This window comes from Amblyomma americanum, chromosome 5 (genome assembly GCF_052857255.1).
Source record: "Amblyomma americanum isolate KBUSLIRL-KWMA chromosome 5, ASM5285725v1, whole genome shotgun sequence".
In the NCBI taxonomy this organism is placed as follows: domain Eukaryota; kingdom Metazoa; phylum Arthropoda; class Arachnida; order Ixodida; family Ixodidae; genus Amblyomma; species Amblyomma americanum.
In genome coordinates this window covers 98,067,200-98,089,389 of record NC_135501.1, presented here as the reverse complement: position 1 = coordinate 98,089,389, position 22,190 = coordinate 98,067,200, and the positions used below count along the sequence as shown (strand labels likewise).

Below are 22,190 nucleotides of genomic sequence, written 5' to 3'. Positions count from 1 at the left end.
CTGCATCAAAGGGTGAGTGCGAGCAAACAGGCGCAATTGCTATCAAATTCACAAAAAAGATTCGACAAGATTTTCGAAAAAAACTATTCATTAAATTTCATGACAGATATTTAGTGCCTCACACATTGGAAGTCTGCTTACCTTCACCACCGCCATCAATATGTACTCTTCAGTGAGTAAAATTGTATAACAGCCACAGCGACTTCTTGCGCTCTCAAGCCTCGGTGCTTGCACTCTGTTAACATTTACTGTTAACATTTGCCTGTATGCTGGTCACCGCGCTGTTTAATCTTTAAATAAAGTGCTACTACTGAAATAAAGTTTGGAAACCTATACATGGCAACGCCGCAAGAACTTACGTCTAAAATTCCGGTATTATATTAGTGAGCATTTTCTATAACAGATGTCCAAAATGCAAGTTATTAGCTTAGCGTTACGAATAATCATACTGGAATAAAGAAGTAGTTGCATACACACCAGCTGCCGCCGCATTGAAAAATTGAGGAGATTTCATGGGTTCATTTGAAATTGATTCTGTACTGCGAGTGATATTACTGTATCAATTAGTTAACAAAACCAAACCTCCAATGTTCATTATCATATTGTTTTCTCCTGCGTACGAAAGAAACCGTGGTCATAATGTGGCAATAACTATTTTCTTTCAAATAATGATTTTACATGCTCATTTTGTTCACAAACATTACCGATAGGAAAAAAGTTGCAATTAATGCAGTATCAGACAGTTACGCGCAAGAATGTTTGGCCCTGATTTGTAGTTTTCTAAGCAATATTTTTGTGTTGTGTTCACTGCCAACTTACTTCGTTCTTATGGTCCCGTTCATATCGTTTAGTGATTGCGCCATCTTATATTTTATTGCTATGTTCTTGATTTTACTTCAATGGGTGTTTTTGCAATTTGTAATTTTCATTTTTACACGATTTCTCTATCATTTTTAATGGTTTTATTTCGCTCTACTAGAAAACCTCTTAAATAGATTGCAGTATAAATGAATATATAAATGAAATAAATATAGTAACAAGATCTTCCTAGTTTAAGCCGCATCGCATACGAAAGTGTACAATGTTTCAAGAATCATTGCGCAAAGTGGGCTTAATTATTTTGAACTCTCGTTCTTTTCTGCTTTCCGTTCATCTTTTGCAGTTCCAATGGGTCTAGTCTCGTGTTCTAGAGTTGCTTCCTTGTGGGAGAATACATGAATCAACGCGACATGCAATTTTCGAAATTCCTGCTTTTAACTTCTTGGAAGAAGAAGGCTTTCAGATGGCCGCGTTCCTCCCTCGTAGGTATCTGTATTGGGAAGAAAAATAAATGCTTATTTTATGAAACAATCAGAATTTTTGCAAAACTCTGATGTGTTCTGTCGGGTTGTGTGGCACTTAGGCAACTCAGGCCATCATGCGCCACTTTCAAGATAGGGGAAATTCTTATTCTGCAGAACGTTCTGGAAAGAATAATTACAGGTGGTGTAGAGGGCCAAAAAAATTGTTTTGTATTACCTTAGTGATGAAGGAAAAAGTTTTATGAATGGCTAATACTAAAATCTTTAAAGAAGATCGGGTAACCTCAGCAGACATCCTTGGCTGGGCAAGGAGGTAGAGCTTTGAAACCCGTAAAATAAATCCGCAGCCTTCTTCTCAGGAATGAGAAGTCGGCTGAAGTGCATTCAAGAACGAAGCGAATCAGTGAGTAAAAATTCAGAGTTTGTTCAGAAAACCTGTTTCTTTTAAAAAGAGAAACACACAGGATATGTTGACAATTGTATCTTCTCCCAAAAGTAACATTATGTGTGAAGGAGCGAGTTTTTATGAAACTCAGTAAAATGCACTTTCTGTAGTTTTTCAACTTTCGTGCATGATAATAAAATGTGAATAACCCTAAGTTCATTTCCAGATATTTCGCAATCGGGTTTGTCTTCATTTCACAATAGAAATTTGTTTGCAAGTTGTGTATGGCCTATACAGAGACGGCATAAAATAACTTCAATGAAACGCTGCTGGGGGCAAACATGACTTTCATTTACCTAAATCTGGCTTTACCAAGTGTATTTCGTTGTTTATTTTGTTGCTCGAAGCCTACAACCTTTTTAAATTAATTTACGGTGTACGAGGTTCGTGCGACTCTTAAAAGGAACATTTGCCTTCTTTATCGACTTGCCACCTGCTTGGGCAGCGCACAAGTCTCCTCTCTCGTTGTCTGTAATTTTGGCATGACTTGGTACCCAGCAGAGTTTTATGATTTGTCCTTCAGCTCTGGCGGTTGTCATGTTTTGTATGAATTCTTGAAGCAGCGAATTAATTGCATTTTAAAATGAAGTTATATAGGCGCTCTTGACAAGTCTGTGTAAATATAGCTGATGACGTGATTTTCGGCAGTGAAGATAGTTGCGCATTGTTGAAGGCATACTATTTCATTGAATTGCCCTGTACCACCGCGCTTCTGAAAAAGATGTCTGTTTTGGCACCACCTATATATAAAAAGTTGTAAATGTACTGTACTTTTCTACGAGTGTAAGAAATTCTTATATTATATGTTGTCGTGCAATTTTTGTTTTACGCAACTGTGTAAGAGTGAAATCACAGACTGTAGGAAAATTGTACCATGACGGCGGTGCATCTAGTCTTCAAGCAGTGCGTTGCAATGTGTCTAGTCCGCCAAGGTTTTTACACATCTCTTCAAATCACAAGAGCAGTGGCCGGGTACCATGTAGTTTGTTGTTAAATAGTGTTCTAGAAGGCCACTTTGTAGCATTGGGGTGGTATATATGCTTCAGCAGTGAACGGATTTTTAGAGTGCACTAGCATGTGTGCATGGCTCTTCTGTCTTTAAGTGATGGTTTGTTGGGAAAAAAATCTGACATTTTTTTTAATCCGCAGCATGTTTGTACGCCTGGGGGGACCGGCAAAGCATTGCCTAATTCTTCTAACTTGACCGTTCAAATATGTGGTACGCTATCTGTTGACGAATGTACTGCAATTTCGGACCATTTGCGAGGCAAGAGGAAGACGTCTTTACAGCACGGGAGTTCACAGCAAACTGATGTTATATAAAAAGTAACGCACGAATAGAGAACTCGAAATAAAAAGAGAGAAAGACAAGCTTCCCTGTAATTTGCCGTCCAATGGGTCGAAGATGTGATGAGATGAGTGTAATTTTTTCCCAAATTGTTGAGGTGGCGCTGAATGCTGTGGCACAAACGTCTGGAGTCAGGCCAAGAGAAGCGGTCCGTACAATGCCTCCACTCTTAAAGTTAGAGATGATGGAGCAAGGATTGAGAAAAAAAGGCAGAAGTGAAGCTTTCCAACGCGTATGCTTCTCCCGGAAGGAGAGAAGAGATTTTCCGACGTGTTCACGGTCTGTACGGTGTTCGTATTTTAGAAAGATGCAGCCGCCAATATGGTCTGTCGTAGGAGGTGGTAACTGGTCCTTGGCTGCATGCATTGCAGCACGTAAGCACGTCTGGTGGATTGACCATTTCGGCAATAGCAAACTCTTCCTGTGGGCATAAAGGATGCCGGCCGCAGCTGCTGCAGATAATCTTCCTGGTGCTAGATGTGGCGTGTTGCAGTGACAAAGACAGTACGAATGATGCCACAGGCCGTTTGCAAGGGCTGTGTTTAAAGGGTGTGGGCGTAGCCGTCAGCGCTACCGCAGTCTTTGCCATTGAGGGGGTAGGCTAGACGGCGACGCGTCAATGACTTTCTGCAAAGAATACACGCACCCAAGTCAGACGAGGTGTCACTCAAGTCAGTGGCGTGACTTCCAGGCGTGCAGCAGGCTGGTGTATGGTCGTATTTCAGGGCTCATCGTTCGTCTGATGCAAGGGGAGGTGGAGCCACGCTACTGCAGATTTTTGTAAATTCGCTAGCGGCTTGAAAGTCAAGCTAATATCCTATGGACCGGAGCCTGCATGAGAGAACACTTACTCGGCTAGCGGAGCGTTGTGGAAGGAAAATAAGAGTGGCAGACATGGGTTGACATATGTAGGTGTTGTACTGGTGAAAATTTTATATTTTTCTGCATGTCAAATACGAGGCAGAAAAAAAGATTATTATTGCCTAATGCTTTACGGCAACCACAGTGTCAAGAATATCGAAGCAGGACTGCTTCAACAATGAAAGATCCTTAGAAGTTTTTTTTAAGGTGCTCCAGATGGAAGATTAAGCCTCAGCATAAGCGGCGCGTCACATGCTGGGAGCCTTCACTGCATAAGAAGTAGAGAGAACGTAAGAAGCGCGCAGTATCGCTGCATTGGAAGAGAGGAAGAAACACGCGGACAAAAGTGGGGGAAACGCGCGATGGCATCTTGAAAGCGAGACGCCTTCTGAAGTGCAGAAAATGAGACCACAGACGCGCTAGTCAATGTCATGAATGGATTGCAGCTTCGCTCGGCTAGCTTGACGGAAACCAATCTACGCGCCCGCATAGCTCCCCCCTCCCCCTCCCCCCCCCCCCCCCCCCTAGCAACGCTTGGCACATCAGACGTGGGTGAGCAAAAATGGAGCATGCAACTCAGGTTTCAATAGCAACTTCTCAGAATTTATGTCCTTCCGGGTCACACCGTGACACGGCTGGCTTCAGGAGCCAGCAGGAATAAACCGGTAAAACCAAGCAAAACTCACATTTGCTCATTGTCGCCCGCCATGGTATTACGCGCCCTTTGGTCAGCACCACAGCGGAAGTCCGGATCTTCTGCTGTTACGAGTGAGGGAGAGTCAAATTAAAGAAGTTTTAGTCTGCCGCCACAAACATAAAAAGCGCCCTGGTATCATATGTGTCATTGTTCATGCTACAATGCACAAATAAAACAGCAATGTATATAAAGCAATTGCTCCGTGTCATACCATAGGAACCTAAGCAGAAATCAATCTTTCCAAAATTAGTTCAAAAATCAGCTTCGCGTGAACCGCTTACAATGCGAGCGGTGTTTCTCATTATACTCTTCATGCCACAGTATGTCCAAAAGCGATCAAAATATTTCGGCAAAGTACCTATTTTAGACTGCCATGCCACCCACTGGCGTAGAATTGTTACCAGTGGATAGAGTGTACACGTCCAATCCTACTTCATTGTATTTCAGGCGAGTGGACGACGCGATTTCGCCGAAATAATTTTTTTCCGCACATTAGCGTCCGGCAAACTTTTGATCACGATAGTACGAGACGCAGTCTAACTGATATGGCTACAGAAACCGAAAAAGCAGCCTTCACTGATGAAGCCATATTCCTGGTTATTATATTAAAAATAGGTTTCTCAGTGAGAAAAGCGCTTTCTCCGGCATAGCATCGTCAGCTGTGTATCACATCATAACAGCTAAGGTGTGCCAGCTAGTAGGCATGTAAAGAGATAGCGAATAGTTAAAATTTTTAATATCACTATTAGACTCCTACCGATTGAGAGGCTTGCATAACCACCGTAAGCAATATATGTCACAGTTCTTAGAATTTCGAAAATGCGATTGCCCTCGCCGAAGTGGCCCAACAAAATTTTCCAATACCGTGCCAAAATACATCCTTTTTCGACACGCATGCAGGCAAACCAACACCCCAAGAGCACGTAACACAACGAAGTAGTGAAAATATATTTTCCACAGTGCCGAAAGAAACTGTGTTTTCTAAATTCTGAAAACTGATATAGAATTCACGGTGGGCTACACGTATTACTCTCAATTAGTAGAGGCTTTCAATAATAGTTTAGAAATTAACTGTCCGGCATTAATTAAGCAGCCTACTAGGCAGCACGTCTCAGATCTATTGTGATGTTCTACTGCGCTAACAATTCTAAACCGAAAAAACCATTTTTTTAACTCAAAGAAGGATATTTTGAATACTTGCAGAACATCATGTGTGCATCACTTGGTATTACCGTGGCGCTTATCGTTTTGACTGATAAGCATTTTTGTTTCATACAGTGAATTAATTGGTGAACACTGTTATATTAAACCGGGGCTTCAACATATCTCAGAGTTTCTTCATATGACTTGTTTCCAAAGCCCACTTCTAAACACAAGAGAAATTTGGGACGCAGTGATCAACAAGTCATCGTGATAAATTCGCTCGGTTGGACAACTTAGCTCTAATCGAATACAAAGAGGGACAAAGCAGTTATGTAGACACTGACAAGTTCGACAGGGCTATTTCTTTCTTTCAAAAAATAAGCGCTGCGTTAAAACACCTTGAAGTAATGTCAACAGAGGAGATGTGTTTCGTGCTCTGTTGACATTACTTCAAGGTGTTTTTAACGCAGCGCTTACTTTTTTGAAAGAGATGTGTTTCGTGCTGGAGGAAGAAGAAGACGGCGATTAGTGGGCCGGCTGTCTGACACCGGTCCGTAATTTTTGGCTTTATTTTCTCACTGCAGAGGTTTTCCAGTCTTTTTGGCGTGTGTCCTCGACGTGCGATGACCTGGGGGTCCCTGGCCGCCGGCAAAAGCACGTCAAGCGACCTCCTCGGCGCTGTGCGCCGTATCAACGCCGACACGGAACATCGCCAGCTGAACTCCATGCTGCACTGATGGCAGCAGCGCCAGCGGCGGGTCCAGCAGCCCCTGTAGTTGCGGCTACGGACCAGGCCCCGCCAAACAAGAGCCTGCGCGACGACCAAGCCAGCAACGAGCCTCTGACCGACCATCCAGAGGACATGGACCAAGCATCATTTACAGTTGTATCGTACAAGAAAAAGAGAGCTACCGGTGTTCTTGTAGTTTTCAGGCCCACTGAGGAAGGAGAAAGCCTATGGAAAGCCAACCCCAACATTGTGGCTTCGGCGGTTGTAGCATCGGTTCAAGAAAAAGTCCTCAGCCATCGCATTCACAAGGATGGGAGCCTGATGGTTACAGTATCGACGCTGCCCGCCGCCAACCGTCTGCTCACGGTAACTAAGCTGGCTGGAGTGGCTGTAGAGGCCAGAGTCCCATACTCTTACATGGCAAGCTATGGCAAAATACAAGATGTACCTGTCACCTACACATACGAAGATCTGCAGGAATATCTACGCGACCAAGGTGTCCTCTCAGCAAGGAGGCTAATCGCCTACACTCCTGAGGATGGTGGAAAGTTAACAGCGGTACGCCGTCACACAGTTATATTGGAATTCGCAAAAGATGCGCCGCTACCAAAACGAGTAACGCTGGGGTTCTGTAGTTACCCTGTAACTGAATACGTCGGAGCACCAACTCAGTGCTATAAATGTCAGAGGCATGGCCACATATCAAGACACTGTAACGGCCCCGTGCGCTGCAAAGTGTGTGCTGGCCCCCACTCGCACAAAGAATGCACTTCGAGAGCGCAACCTAAATGCGCTAACTGCGGTGGCCCACACCCTGCTTCCTATGGAGAGTGTTATAAAAGAAAGCAGCCACAGTTGCTCGCACGGCAGAGCAAACACAAGAGAAACCCCCTAAGCGCCATGAACCACCACCTAACCCCGACGTGGTTTTCACGACTACGGCAGCTCTTTCCAAGAATCAGTCAACACAGCGTGACAGAGCAGGTGACAAGACCTACGCAGATGCAGTAAAAAAGAATCGTGGGAAGTCCGTTGGTTCTTCTCCTTCATCAAAGCTACTGCAACGCACTACACAAGACCCGACAAACAGCGTCGCTTGCTCTGACCCTAGGGCGCCACAACATGACAAGAAGATCAGCGGCAGGCAGCAAACCGGATCCTCTGAACAAGATGTCACATGCCTACTGATTCCGATGCTGTTTGCAGCCATCAAGGCTCTTATCCGTGCAAACCCCTCGTCAGGAAGACTCCCAGAAGTAGAAGCTGTCCTTGCAATGAAGCCGTTGGTGTCGGTCTTCTACGCTCCGCAGGGGCGTAATACTACACTTCAGTAATCATGGCTTCCACAGCGAGAACTTCACCGCAGCTGACAATCCACAACATCTTTCGTTCATGCACCATTTTCCAGTGGAACGCTCGCGGGCTACGCTCTAAACTCTCAGATTTCCGACAGCTCGTGCGAGCGTACCGCTTCCCCTTCATAGTCATCTGTGAATCACGCGTCGAGGAAACTTTCCGACTCAATGGATACTATTTCCATCATTCACAACGACCAGATTACGTCAGCAGATTGCTGATAGGCTTTCCCAAGGATATCCCGGCCTCACCGGTTGATGTCCCGCCTCACAGCGACAATGAATACGTATGCGCTGTCACAGTTATTGCCGGACAACAGTACACTCTGATTGGAGTATATCTTGAGCCAGGCACGCCATTTGATGCTTTGAGACTTGAAGACTTGATAGCAAGGACGCCCTCTCCGCATATTATTTGCGGAGACTTCAATGCTCATAATAAAATTTGGGGCAGATCACATACATGTGCCCGGGGTGCCAAGCTTGCAAAACTTCTCTCCAAGCCTTCAGTTCAGCCATTAAATGACGGCAGCATCACCTACCTCCGAGGCCCGACGACTACCAGCAGCATCGACGTGACATTTGTCACAAGTTCATTCGCCCACAACTTTGGCTGGTGCACTGATTTGGAGACACTTCGAAGCGACCATTACCCAATCCTCATATCGGCTTTCCATGCGCAGAGGAACCCAAAGAAATTCCTTATAAAATCTACAGACTGGGACGCATACAAGGACGCTGTAAGCAGAGGAGTTACTGCGGCAACTCGCAATGAGGAATTAGCATCGACAATTGCGTATTGCCTGAGGGCGAGTACACAACTTACAGCTAAAAATGATAACCTACCTTCAAATGATGACACATTCCAAAGGCTTTGCGCTATACGCAGGCGAGCTGAAAGGAAAGCTCTGCGCACAAAAAGCCTCGATGACCTACGTGCATGCCGACGGGCACAACGTCACATTCGACGCTACATGGATAAACTCAGTCGGCAAAAGTGGCGTGACTTTTGTTCTACGCTGGATGTGCGCAAACCAGTAACCAATATTTGGCGGATAGTTAGAGGTATGCGCACGCCACTTCAACAACTCCACCCCTTCGCTGCACTCTCCCTTCACGAACAAAAATCTATAAAAGTCTCAGAAGAATACTGCAAACTGCTGTCGGCAGGGTCAGGCCATTCGACACTCTCCGCAGATGGTCAAACAGGCATCCCAAAGGCGGCTGTGCCAGCGTTAGACCTGCCTTTCACAATGGAAGAACTATCCACAGCTATCGCGGAGACAAACAGGCACACGTCTCCGGGTCATGATGAGGTGACCTATGACGCCATTGCAAAGCTACCCCACACCTCCCGTCTTCGACTCTTGGAGTATTACAATTCTTCCTGGATGGCTGGTGAGGTCCCCACGGAATGGAATGTGGCGAAAATCGTGGCCGTTTTGAAACCCTGTAAGCAGCCAACAAGCTACGCATCATTCCGGCCCATTGCCCTACTGAGCTGCGTAGGTAAGCTCACGGAGCGCATGATCTGCAAGCGCATAACTTGGCTGCTAGAAAGCCGAAATGAGTTCCCCCAAGAAATGAACGGGTTCCGTCAAAACAGGTCTGCGACTGACAATATCATCGCCCTCGTCTCATCAATTGAGGAGTACCTTCATGCTGGGTACATCCCAACAGCCATTTTCCTAGACATCAAGGCCGCTTTTGACTCCGTCTTTCACCATGCAATTCTCGCAGCCTTTGGCAGTCTTGGCCTTGGAGGAAGGCTATACAAGTGGATTGGGCATTATTTAAAAGAAAGACAAATTTTTATTACCACTCCAAACGGTCCAACACGCTTTCACGCAGTGGAGAGGGGCGTACCACAGGGAGCGGTGCTCAGCCCTCTCCTGTTCATTATTGTCCTTATTCATATAAGAAGAGACCTTCTGCGAGGGGTCCGCATATCAATTTATGCTGATGATATCTGCATCTGGACCGCGTCACGTTCGCGCTATATTACCCAGCAACGTCTTCAGAGAGCACTATTGCACATTTCGATGTACCTGGCTTCCAGAGGTCTTCGTCTCTCGCCAGAAAAGAGTGTTGCAATGGCGTTTACAAAAAAAACGATGACCCGATATCCGCTGGTCCTAGGCGGATGATCGCTGCCATATGCACGACCTCAGCGATTCCTGGGTGTTGTAATCGACTATAATCTGTCATGGTCACCTCAGATCAAAAACCTCCGTGCGAGGATTACTGCAGCATCGCAAGTGTTCAGGTTCATGGCGGGAACAAGGTGGGGTAGCAACTGCCGATCAATGCTTCTGCTTGAAAAATCCTACGTTGAAGGAACCTTGCGCTACTGTCTACCAGTGCTTCAAAGATTATCTACATCAAGCAATAAGACTCTCAATGCCGCACGGAACAACTGCCTGCGAATATGTCTTGGCCTCCCAAAGTGTTCCTGTGCATCAGGAACAGTAGCGGAGGCAGGATGTATCCCACTAGAGGTAATTGCCGCCCAGGAAACTATGCGTATCCATCTCCGCCATGTCCTGCAAGGGAAGCAGCACTTCCTACACCGTGTCCACCTAACTCACAGCAACTCTAGCTTTGGCCAGGCAGTGCAGCTCCTGCCCCTTCCTACTAATAATCAGCCTCAGAAACTACTACCTCTGGCCTTTCCTCCATGGACACTCTCTCCTCTAAAGGTGAAGAAGTCTGTTCCAGGTGTGCATGCAAAGAGCCGTATGCCACAGGCAGCACTTCTGCAAGCTACTCTCGCCTACTTAATCGAAGAATATACGCAGCACACCCATATCTTCACCGATGGTTCAACTACTAAAGAAACTTCTTCTTGTGGCCTTTATGTGCCCTCAACAGGCCATGCCCTTTCTTACCGGCTGCAGTGGAGGACCTCCTCTACAACAGCTGAGCTTCACGGCATTAAGGAAGCTGTTTCTTACATCCTGCGCCGAACCGTCGGCCGTTGAGTTATCTTCACCGATTCAAAAGCATCTCTGCAAATCCTGGCCAACCTGCTGAAGAAAACGAATCACCAGCCAGTTTTCCTGGACATTGGGTATATCCATCACTTAGCTATTGCCGCAGGCCACTGCATAACATTTCAGTGGGTACCTGCTCACTGTGGCATTATGGCTAATGAAAAAGCAGATGAAGCGGCCCGTAAGGGCCATCAACATCAGAGATACATTCGAAGTTTTCTCACGAAATCTGATGCGTCCCAAATGGCTAAATGTTTTGCGTACGAAGAAACGTCGCGGCTTTGGAGTTTGCCGACACATCAGTAGAAATTTCTTCAATCAATCGACCCACATCTTAGATCAAGACTCTCACCCAGAATTCCTCGACAACTCGAAACACATTATCACCGACTTCGTCTGAATGCTGCATATACAAATGGCCTGCGATACCGTTTTGGACAAATGAACAGTCCGCATTGTGACAGCTGTGCTTCGATAGAAACTGTGGAACATATCCTGCTTGAGTTCCCTGCGTATGCTAACGAGTGTGCGTACTATGAACATTGCATGTAGAAGCTCTGCCCAGTGCCCCTAACAATGGACAAAGTTTTAGGCCCCTTAGCCTGCTTCAGGCAAAAGAGACTTGCAATGAACTTTCTTTTCACATATTTAAAAGACATTGGACATCTCGATAAGCTCTAAATTCACTTGCAGGTTACCTTCATGCATTCTTCTTGCAGTGAACTTCGTCAGCCCATTCGTCGGACTATGCACTCCATCATTCCATAGGTTACATCAATACTCGCTACTGCATCCTTAGTACCCATTTCATGGCTGCATTTTATCTTCGTTTTTTTTCTTCCACCTCTTCCACGCTGCTCTCCTTCAGTCTTTATCTCCCAAATTCCCCTCCCTACGCAGAGTAGCATGCCAGCGGTATTGAAACGCCGGCTAAATTCTCTGTTTCTTCATTAAAGAGTATCTCTGTTTCGTGCTGCTGGAAACGTCAGTTACTGGAGAAACAGACAAAACTTTTTTTCAAGACGCGAAACCGTGGAACGACATATCCAGCTGGAATGAAATAAAGGCGCACGTTGCTTTCTCTTTCGCATTCAGAGCACCCACTAACACGGAGCCTTAATTTTAAAGATAAACTGTGCGGCCCGACGTTTGATGTGGACATCAAAATGTGTAGAGTGCCCCTGATTTTAATTAAGCCCGTCGTTTCAAAGAGAAGAAAAGTTTAAAGCAAAGAAAGCAGCATGCAGACAAGCTTAGATTTCAAGGCATCACACGAAATCTTCATTAGTTCTTAATAGAGCGTTCGTTTACACATACAGCCAACTCATGCGCTGTGCAGTAGTGCATTCGCTATAATTTATTTACTTTCAAGGTGCGACTGCTGAATCACGGATTACCATACTTCAAACGAGCGTGTAAATAAAACTGTCACTGGTTTTGTCGTTCCTAGGTACTTGAATTTCACTCCTAGTCGTTTAATATGTTCATGCTGCAATTGCAGAATGGCCCATGTGGGGATCCTTCGTAGCAGGCCCTTGAACAAAACAAGGGATAAAAGAAGTGTGCCTCTAACGGTCGACCGTTAGGACAGCGCGCGACTGTTAATTAAAGGTGTCCCAGAAAGTTGCAGCAAATACGCGTGCTGTCAACGAGTCGGTGTGAATACAATTTCGCAAGTGACTGCCTCTGCACCTTCCCTTCATCCTTTTTTCACTAGGCACTGATACGCAAAAAGTAAAGGCTGTCCACAGGATGGAACGCCAAAGTCATGTTCAGATAAATGCTTTGCTGCTAAGCAGTTACGTAAAAAACACGCCAGGAGTATGTGGCCTTGATTCAATAGAAGAAAATATCGAAATTTGTATCCATTGTACATACTTTCTGAATTATGCACATACCGCATACCTTATTTACTTCCTACCGCTGCATTTACTCAAAACGAGTGGCAACAAAAGAAAGACAGCCGCTGTCTTATTGTTTCGCGCTAGCTTCTTCAAAACATGGCGCTTTCTAGCAAGGAACAAATGCAGATCTCACTAGGTTGTTTTCTTGTGCTGCATGTCGCATGTGTGAAACATAATGCAATTTCAGGAAAGGAGCTTCTTGGTCATCTCACGGCCTTGCTGGTGTCTCCGCACTTTTTCTGATTACAGAAAAAGTTATATTGGTGCAATGGAATTCTTTCTAGTCAGGCTTCTACCTAACTTTGTAGAAGTGACATCGACATGGCTAACGGATGTGATCATGGCGGCAAAAACAACGCTGCGAAATTATTCATCTATCTGAAAGTTGAACCCTCACAATGCAGGATTGAAGCAAATGTAACAAATTTGTGGTAAAAAATGCCTACAAATCACCTCCATGTGTGAAGAATGCCGTGGCTATCTACTGAACGTTACCGGTAGATCATCTCTCTGCCACTGAGTGATGTAATACTACAGTTTCTCGGCTGACTAACATAACCTTTTCTTTACACGGCAAGTTATAACCAAATATGTGGAGGCTGTCTGTTTATGATGGTCGCTTTCAACTTGCCAGGTACTGATTGTGAACGTAGGCTATTTCATTCGATGTACACCAGCGCTTCTTATGTGATATAACTTTGCGATTAGGCCTTCATCGTATCTTCGAGTAGGCCAACGCTACAAATGGGTCACCTTCAAGCATTCTTGATTTGTTTTTCTTGAAGAGTGATTTCAGAGTGACATCAAATTACAATAGAAGGCCCATGTGATAACACCGTGGCTTATTGATTTTTGCTGAATCGTGTTAAAGTGTTTGTGGTGCAAAACGCACTATCCAAGATGATTTTACTAATGTCGTTGACGCCAGTAGTCTTGGTCGCCACATTTTTCAGGCTTCAGATTCATTTATGTAAGTTTCCAATATCATCTTTATGTTGCTGTGCGTGTTCCAACCGTTCAGAACACACTGAAGCAAATTGCAGTATTGTAGTATTGACTACGCAACAGTCATACTTGAGCCAATAACAGGGCAAGCACCACCATGAGATTTTAGTTAGTGCTATACGCCGCCAAACTGTCCCTAATTTCGATAGCTATTTCTATTCTGCCTTTCCGACTAGATATGCAGAATTCAAAAGGTTCACTCAAACCTTTGGCAATATAATCTCACGTAGACTATGATCTCTTTAATTCCAGGGTTATGATCTGCGGCCTACTTTTGCAGATCGCTATTTTGGCAGCGTTGGCACAAAAGTTAATTTTCAAATTTTTACGGATACGGTCCGAAATACGATATCCTCAGCTGGCACATGACGTTATTAATTGAAAAGGTATGGGAAAAGCCTTTACCTTGAAGTGAACAGAGGAAGAGTGATGATGGTGATGGTAACAGGCTTTTCGCTACGCAACCACTGAATATGCGCACCGAGTACAGTGTTCACAATATCAAACAACATAAAACTAACAGAAGTTTGAGGTCAGCATTTGCAATATGAATCCTTCCTAGTTCTCTAATTTTTGAAACATTTTAGTTCTCAGCAAGCCAAAAGTTGGTACGTGCGCAAAAAACTGCAGGTGCATAGTTTATTGTTTAGGTGGAGTGTAGGAAATATAATTATGCAATGCATGTAATTTGTATGCGAAAGGTCGACAATGTCGATAAGAATGCTTTGGCAAAGCAGCGGCGTCCTCGAAATCTCTAACACAAGCATGCACCTATTTCATCGTTTCAGAGCACTGATGGCGCCTATTTTTCTGTAGCACATTTGTTATTGGTTGCGCCACTGACAGCCTGGTCAGAGAGAATCTTTAGAATTCAACGATTTATCAAACCAGGCCCAGCACAGCCAGTACTAAGGCGTTCCTTTTTCTTTTAACAGTGAATAGTGGTAGTTTTTAGCCAAACTTAACTTTGATAGCTTTTAACAGGTGAAGAAGGTAGATTTTAACTTTTTCCCTTGTTTAAGAGAAGTTTTCAGCAGTTTGTCACCGCTATTATTTACTGCCAATGCTTTGTTTCTCTCTGGAGACTCTCCTTGGATCCCTCATACAAGTACTTTCCTTAACCTTTACTGTGGCGTTCATTTTTTTTTGTTTTTTCAGTCCAACGCTTTGTGACAAAGGTAGTTGCTGGGATGCTTTTGATCTTTCTGCTCTCTATATTATTCGGTGTTTCTGAACTGTTTCCTAAAGTTTGTTACTAACTGTATCAAAAGTGCGACAGGAAGTCAGCAAGAAAAATAAAGTGAAGAAATTGTGGTAAAGTAAATGAATACCAGTCTAAGCTGACTTTTGAAAGTTAAAGATCGCATGTCTTACAAGAACACTAAGCATTGCACTCTTATACTGCTGCTACATTACTGAAATCAAAAAGGTGGCTGCTGAAACATAGTAAAGGCTTTGCGAGTTGAGGTAAAGTTAAAAATTTTATTTAATTCACGTTTTCGCATCAATGATTCCTCCACCCGCCGCCGCGGTGGCTCAGTGGTTGTGCTGCTAGGCCGCTGACACAAAAGACGTGGGTTCAGCCCCGGTCGCGGTGGTCAAAATTCAATGGAGGCGAAAAGATAGAGGTCCGTGCATTGTGCGATGTCAGAGCACGTTAAACCCCAGGTGGTCGAAATTACCTGCAGCTTGAGTTGCGTTAGGGCGTAAAACCATACGCCGATTCATGCACCAACACTGATATTGAGGGGCAACATCATGAAATTAGTGACACAATCATTTTCATTGGGGAGCCCTTCATTCTTCAAGAGAATGAGCTTTGCTTTGCCGGCCCATCAGCGAGGAGAAGAGCACAAACATATAAGCTGGTGCTTAGAGGATTATAAAAATAGTATACAACAGAAAAAGCATTAAGAAAATTATTTGGTGTTTTGTGCCATAGATATAGACAGCAAAACTTGTATAAAACATGTCTGCACTGGAAACTGAAAATCTTAACCAGAAGCTTAAAGGATTACAGACACCCAATTGCTGGTTCCGTGTATGGCTGTTTGTAATGGCGCATAAAAAATAGCATACACGGTTAAGTGCGTGATATCTGTCCAGAAAGATAAATCAATTGAACTTAAAGAGGGTGAAAGTTATTTTATAATTTTATATTTTCTGCCATCCTATTTTGATTTCAACACCTGAATGATGCCTTTGACATGAATGGGTAATTTATATCACCTGAGCACCAAGAACTTGCCAAAATCGATGCCTCAGCGTTTGTTTACAGGCACTAGTATGCTCAAATAACCCTCGCTCAAGAGCCAAAATAACGAAGAACGAAAAGCAGCAATCACTTCGGGGTTTTTTTTTCATGACTCCCGTTACCAGTACTATACATTATCGTCACAGCAATTGCACGGCTGTTGAAAGCACTGCGAGATGAAAAAAAATTAGAACTCTAAATTGTTTAGTGGTCGTAGCCGACCACCACGAGGTGATTCGTACATAAAAATGCCTTAAGCATCATTACAAAGATATAAAAACACCAAACGAAATTTTGGTGTTTATACTCCGGTTGTATGCTATTTTGTATGCGACTGAATTATACAGTTCCGAGCTCTCTTTTTCTTACATCTTACACATTACATCTTATAGGTAACTAAGTCTGTACACAAAACAAATCAACAGAGACCTCCATACAGATTCACCATTTTGCTGCGGACCACAATAAGGAGCTTTTAAAAAGGCAAGGCGCCAGATAAAATACTAATCATAAAAAGCATTTTGCAATATTATGGAATAATATGGAATGGAATATTATGTAAAAATTATCAAAACGACAAATTATTAAAAAGCAGTCTTCACGGGGCCAACACCAAACGAGCGGTATTTGTTTTAAGAACCTAACACGCAAAAACATTAACTGGAAAAGATAAGAAGCTAATGATTTATTGCAGCACCAGAAATCATGTTTGAAAATCACACGCCAGGACAGTGAATTTGAAACCGAAATCTCTGTTGTTAAGGATTATCCATAAAATACAACTGACGACTTTTCCACGTTGCATCTTGTGCCCGCATGGTTCACAACGTAGAATATATTGTATGTGAAGCAGGCAATTCGATGACTATCCCAGGTCCTGGAGAGATTTTGGCACATTATTTGAACAGCGCATTTCTGCTGTAACTTAACAGTTTACATTTCGTAACGCGAACTCTAAATGGGACGCTTTACCTCAAAATGTTTCCCGTTAATTTTGGGAAGTTGATTTGATCGACGCAAAACAGCCAATAACTAATAAAAATGTGTGAAAAAGAAGAAGAAAATTATGCGATTTTCGCTCCTTGGTAATAGGAATCTTGAAAATTGCAACCTTCTTGAGCTAACAGTCACTCACTATTGTGGCATGCACTCATGCACTAACGTCCAGAAGCCTTGCCGTCCCCTAAGCTTGGAAGAATAGTCGTTTAAACCTGCAGCTGAAAACCTGAAAGGGGGGGGGGGGGGCAATAACTTTTACTAGGTTAACGCGTGCAGCTACAGGACTATTTAAAATTTACAACTTTAACTGTGGGCTTCTTCTGCAGGCCTAATTTCCGCGGATATATTGAGCATTCCTGTCGCGGCATGGAAGAAATACGAGGAGTGGTGGTATGTTTATAGTATTACTTATGAAGCCTCCGCTAAAAGAAGTGCAATTTCCTAGCCGCATCATGTCATGCGCAAGTAGTGCCGCTCTCCTTTTCTGAGAGTTGTGAAAAACCGCGGTTTTGTTATATTTCTCTTAAAATCCAATGAAAGAGTAAGGTTTATATGCAGCTTTTCATTTGCTTTATCACTCATTACGTCAGAGGAACGGCCCTTTGAATAAAGCAAGGTACTTAAAGGTGTTTTAAATAAAAAATCCTCTTCAATATGTTGCAGTTGCATCGGTATGTGGTTCAAGCAGAATGGCACAGTGCCGGTTCCTCATCAGCGAGAGAGCTTGCTTCTATGAAATCAGGAGCATTCACAGCAAAGAAAGCACTTCTCCAGTTTTTCATTGCCCTTTGATGAGACAGGTTTTGTTCTGGTGCTCTTTTATTTTTCTCTTCTCCGGAACACACCACACAATCGCTGACACCGAGGCGCTTTAACGAGTATGGAATGAATTGTTCAACGACGCTGCGAAAATTTCCCGCGGTTTTCATTTTCCTTGGCGCCTGTAAGATAAATGGCACTTGCAAATTCTGCAAAGTTAAGTCCCTCTTGAGACGGAGACAACTCAGCCATTGTTCTCTTGCCTTCGTCACAGATACTCCTAAACCTGTGCTCCCTCTTCAGCGATTCTACTGACTAACGATCCGCCGAATTTCCCCCCTAGGCCTCTTTCTTCTTTGCCTTGTCATTATTGTTCGAGTAGGCGATATTTTTCATGACGTGCCCTCATTTCATTTACGTTCTCCTAGCGAATGAAGCGGTTCTTTTATGCAATCTTCGCATGTGAAAAAGAATATCTGAAAGGCAGGTAAATCTGTCGAATCGCAAATCGCTTTTATATTGAGTTCGTTAAAGGCTGTGTCTGCGCATTACCGTAGACACCTCTTCACATTTGGAACATCCCTAAATGCTTTTTTTCTATTAGCACTTGTGCAGTTATTTTGAGGTTTCATTGGAATGACATGCGTGTGCTCATTTCATTTAGTATATTCGAGGGTGTGCTTCTCTCCGGCTGTTTGTCTACCAAAAATCGTTTCTTTAATGTTCCTTATTTTTTATCAGAATAAATTTGTGGATAACTGTTGGGCTATAAAAAAAACCGTTTAATGTGTTCCCTGGGCCCCCCTCCGCATTGTATTGGTAATTATGTGAGAAGTAGACAAGAGGGAACTGTTTTTTCAAGCATTGTTAGGAAGCGCTTTAAAGCTAATTGAGTCATTCATTCATTACATGAATGGAGCCAAAGCATATCTCAAAAAAAGCTAAACGCTTTAAACAAAAAATACTTGTGTATATCGACGCCAGGTGTCCTCGGGCGGCGCCTAGAGGGCAAAACAGTGAGGGACGCGTGATCTTGCAGCTGAGACACTGCTTCACTGCTTGCGGCATGTGCCTAGTCCTTTTGTTCAGGAGTAAAACCAGTCAAAAGACGGAACACAGCGAAGAGACGAGGCACACACACGACGACTTCGCTGTGTTGCGTCTTTTGACTGGTTTTACTCTTGAACATGCACCAACTTACCCAGATTTCAACACTACTATAGTCCTTTTGGTTCCAGAGCCTATTTGTGGACCTGCCGCGGTGGTTCAGTGGTTTCACTCCATCCCTTGTCCCTTCCCTTACGGCGCGGTTCAGGTGTCCAACGATATATGAGACAGATACTGCGCCATTTCCTTCCCCCAAAACCAATTAATATTATTATTATTAGCCTACTTGTGGCGGTATACAATTGCAGCAGACCTAAAAATAAACAACTCAGAGGGCCCTGCAACAGCCTATTCGCGGGTAGAAAGCTGAGTCCACCCAATACACAGCCCCATGCTTTAACTTCGAAATAAGATGTCGTTTCTAAACCGGCTGATACGCAGGAAATTGTTCCGAACTAAGTAGCAGCAAAGATGCACCATCGGCTACCTGCAACTAATTTTATAATTAAACTTAATATTTGGTACTGATTCCAGTCCACACACAAAGCGCCGCCCTTATGATGCATGCCACCTGTCAACATGCCGTGCAATATTCACGTACGACGTAGAAGAAAGCAGGCAAATGTGTCGACTGCGGTGGGTTGATTGGCTAATAGGCCCGAATGAACGCAGCGTTTTGCACCCACTCGGCAGTCTCTGCAAATAAAAGAAGTGCGAAAATGAGGCTCGCCCAGCACGTACCGCCTTTCCGTCGTTCCTTTTTTTACGTATGTAGAGAAATTACTCAACAGCTGTGGTAATGCATTGTGTATACAGTTCAGTTCAACGTATGAAAGCGTGAATCTATCTGCATCAAATGAGAATTTATTGCGCTGAATTTGAGGAAGAGTGAACATATTGCCAAACGTGCAAGGCTACGTGCGTGTCGAAGAGATCTAAGAAGAAATTTTGCCCTTTTTCTTTCAAAAGTCACGTTTGCTTGTCTTTCGCTTCAATGGTTCATAATGAATACTAAACCAACGCATACGATAGGTGGTTATATTGTGGTGCTAAAAACAGCACTGATGCTCCAAAATTTTTTCAAACCGACACCCAATGCACCCAATTGTAGTCTTAATCTTCATCAGGCGGACCGCAACAGGAAGAGATAGATGAAGACTGCATACTCCAGACAGAGAGATGTCTCATTATATGGTCTTCTAGGTCGACAAAACTCATCTAAAAGTCAGCAACTGTGCGATTTTGTGCTACTAGGGGTTTAAGTCTTTACCCTGTCTTGACATGCTTTTATCACACTTTCTCAAGCCTGCATGATTACATGTTTCGAATAACCGATTAATATCAACGTGCTCCCATGTGAACTGACACTTTCTTCCATTGATTGTGCGCAGGACTTTCAAATTGCTGTTTTAATGCACGAAGCGGCAATGCCGTTCTTGATAGCTTTGGAATTGCCGGATGAGTTACTTTGTAGTGCTTTTTTTTTATCATGGGTGATAGAACCAACGGACATGGCCCGATCAGAAGCACGAGAATACATTTATAAACTGATGCGCGCCGTACTTTAGAATCTCGACTGTGATATTGAGACCTTGGCTACTTTCTTTAAACAGGTTTAAAACATCTGCAATGCTGCGTTGCAGATTAGATTGAAAAGACAAAAAAGCATGACTAAGATACTCAAGCGGCCATTCCAAAGTTAAATAGCCAAAACACTGCCTCACGTGTGAAAGTAATGATAAAGGAAAAAAGACACAGTGCACTCCGCTGCTTGGAAGAACTACGGTTCCTTTCAAACACCGTGACCGATGTGTTCGTGAGATCATGAAAGCCTTTTATAGGCGTCTATATAGTGACAAACGTATCGGACAAAGTGCGGTATGTTTGGCTTATAGGGGTGTTAATTTTTTGGTAGCGTTTCGGGGGTTTTAAAAATATTCTAGAGGCGTATTTTATTCTTTCGTGTGGGTGGCAGAAAAGGATTGACGACTTTGTTGGTTATTGGTGTTTCGCGTTCTTTTTTCGTTTGCCTTCCTACTTATTCTCGTGTCTTTCTTGAATAAACTTCTGTTGCAAGTTAACACCTGTTCGTGTCGTTCAATCAGTCTTCCGTGTTTTTTTTGCGCGCTTCTGCAGCCATGAATCTCAACCAACTTGCACTACTTCTGCTCTCTTAAGGCTTTAGCCACAAAAATTTAACTAACGTAGCGCTGAATCACAGCTGAAAGAAATTAGACTTTGCCTTGTCGACAAGTTCAATTATTTATTTCTGAGTAATTCCTTTATAACTCAGGCACACCGAATTCCGCTTCACAACACGTACTTGAAATCCGTCCATCCCGCTTTTTGTACCCCGGTCAGCGCATCCTATGTCTTTCTTTCAGACTCATAAATTTCAACATCCCCCTAGCCGAAGCAGCGATACACCTTGCCCCTGACTGCTGCAAGTCTATCTTTGATGAAATAATTAAATTTTCGACAAGCCCAATCTTCATATGATACCTCAAGAGGGTCTGTGACGTTGACATAATTAAAAGAAACCATGGGCACCCTCAGGTCAACTCTGGACTGGAATGCATTAGCATCAAATGTCACATTTGTCGTAGCCCCTCTCTTCGCTTCGGTGCGTATGTGCGGCAGTTTCTTTGCGATGGTCGGTTCATCAACCACCATTATCTGACTTCTCTCTGCAGTAGGTCGTATCCGCCATGATTTGATGGTGCCGACATTGGCATTATCCCATTATTTTATTTTTAATGTCGATTACCTATCTAGGTTGCTGCCTTCAAACATCGGTGCTCACAACCAAGTGGGTAGGCTGTGACGACATCACACGGTCACGTAACCTCTCAAGACAAATCTTTAATTCATTTTCCGCCTCCCATGGTGGGCAGGTAGCTCACAATCCGGTGGCGAAGTTCTCAGCTGCCACTGCAGGTAGCTTGTGATGGCGCGACAAGATCAATTCACCTCACGTGACCACCCAGCGGATTTCGTAGCCCCGCACATCGGCTGGGTTTTGGTGTCAGCACAACTCTTATGCCATCGCATTACTATTGGCAGATCGCGGCGATAAACAGGAGAGGCTATGCAATGCTGGTAGCCGCAAAACAACAGCATCAATAAATCGACAACGGCCACAAGTCAGTGACGAACCTTGCTGTGAAAATAATGGCACACCGCGAGCGGGCGGGGAAAGAAAAAAAAACCTTCGGTGATAGGTTGTGCAACTTTCTGTGTGGGATTAATGCTGTTCATGGAGCTTGTATAGAATGCGTCTCCAAAGGTG

The 22,190-nt window shown here is 43.8% G+C and overlaps 1 protein-coding gene across 1 annotated transcript in view; it reads right to left on the bottom strand.

Moving 5' to 3' along the window:
• The window catches only part of LOC144134062 (uncharacterized), a 41,697-nt gene extending 20,123 nt beyond the window's left edge, over positions 1-21,574 (bottom strand). The window contains 1 exon segment of the mRNA XM_077667055.1: positions 21,404-21,574. Within this exon segment, the coding sequence (XP_077523181.1) occupies positions 21,404-21,574 (171 nt within the window).
• Between the last annotated feature and the right edge of the window lie 616 nt (positions 21,575-22,190).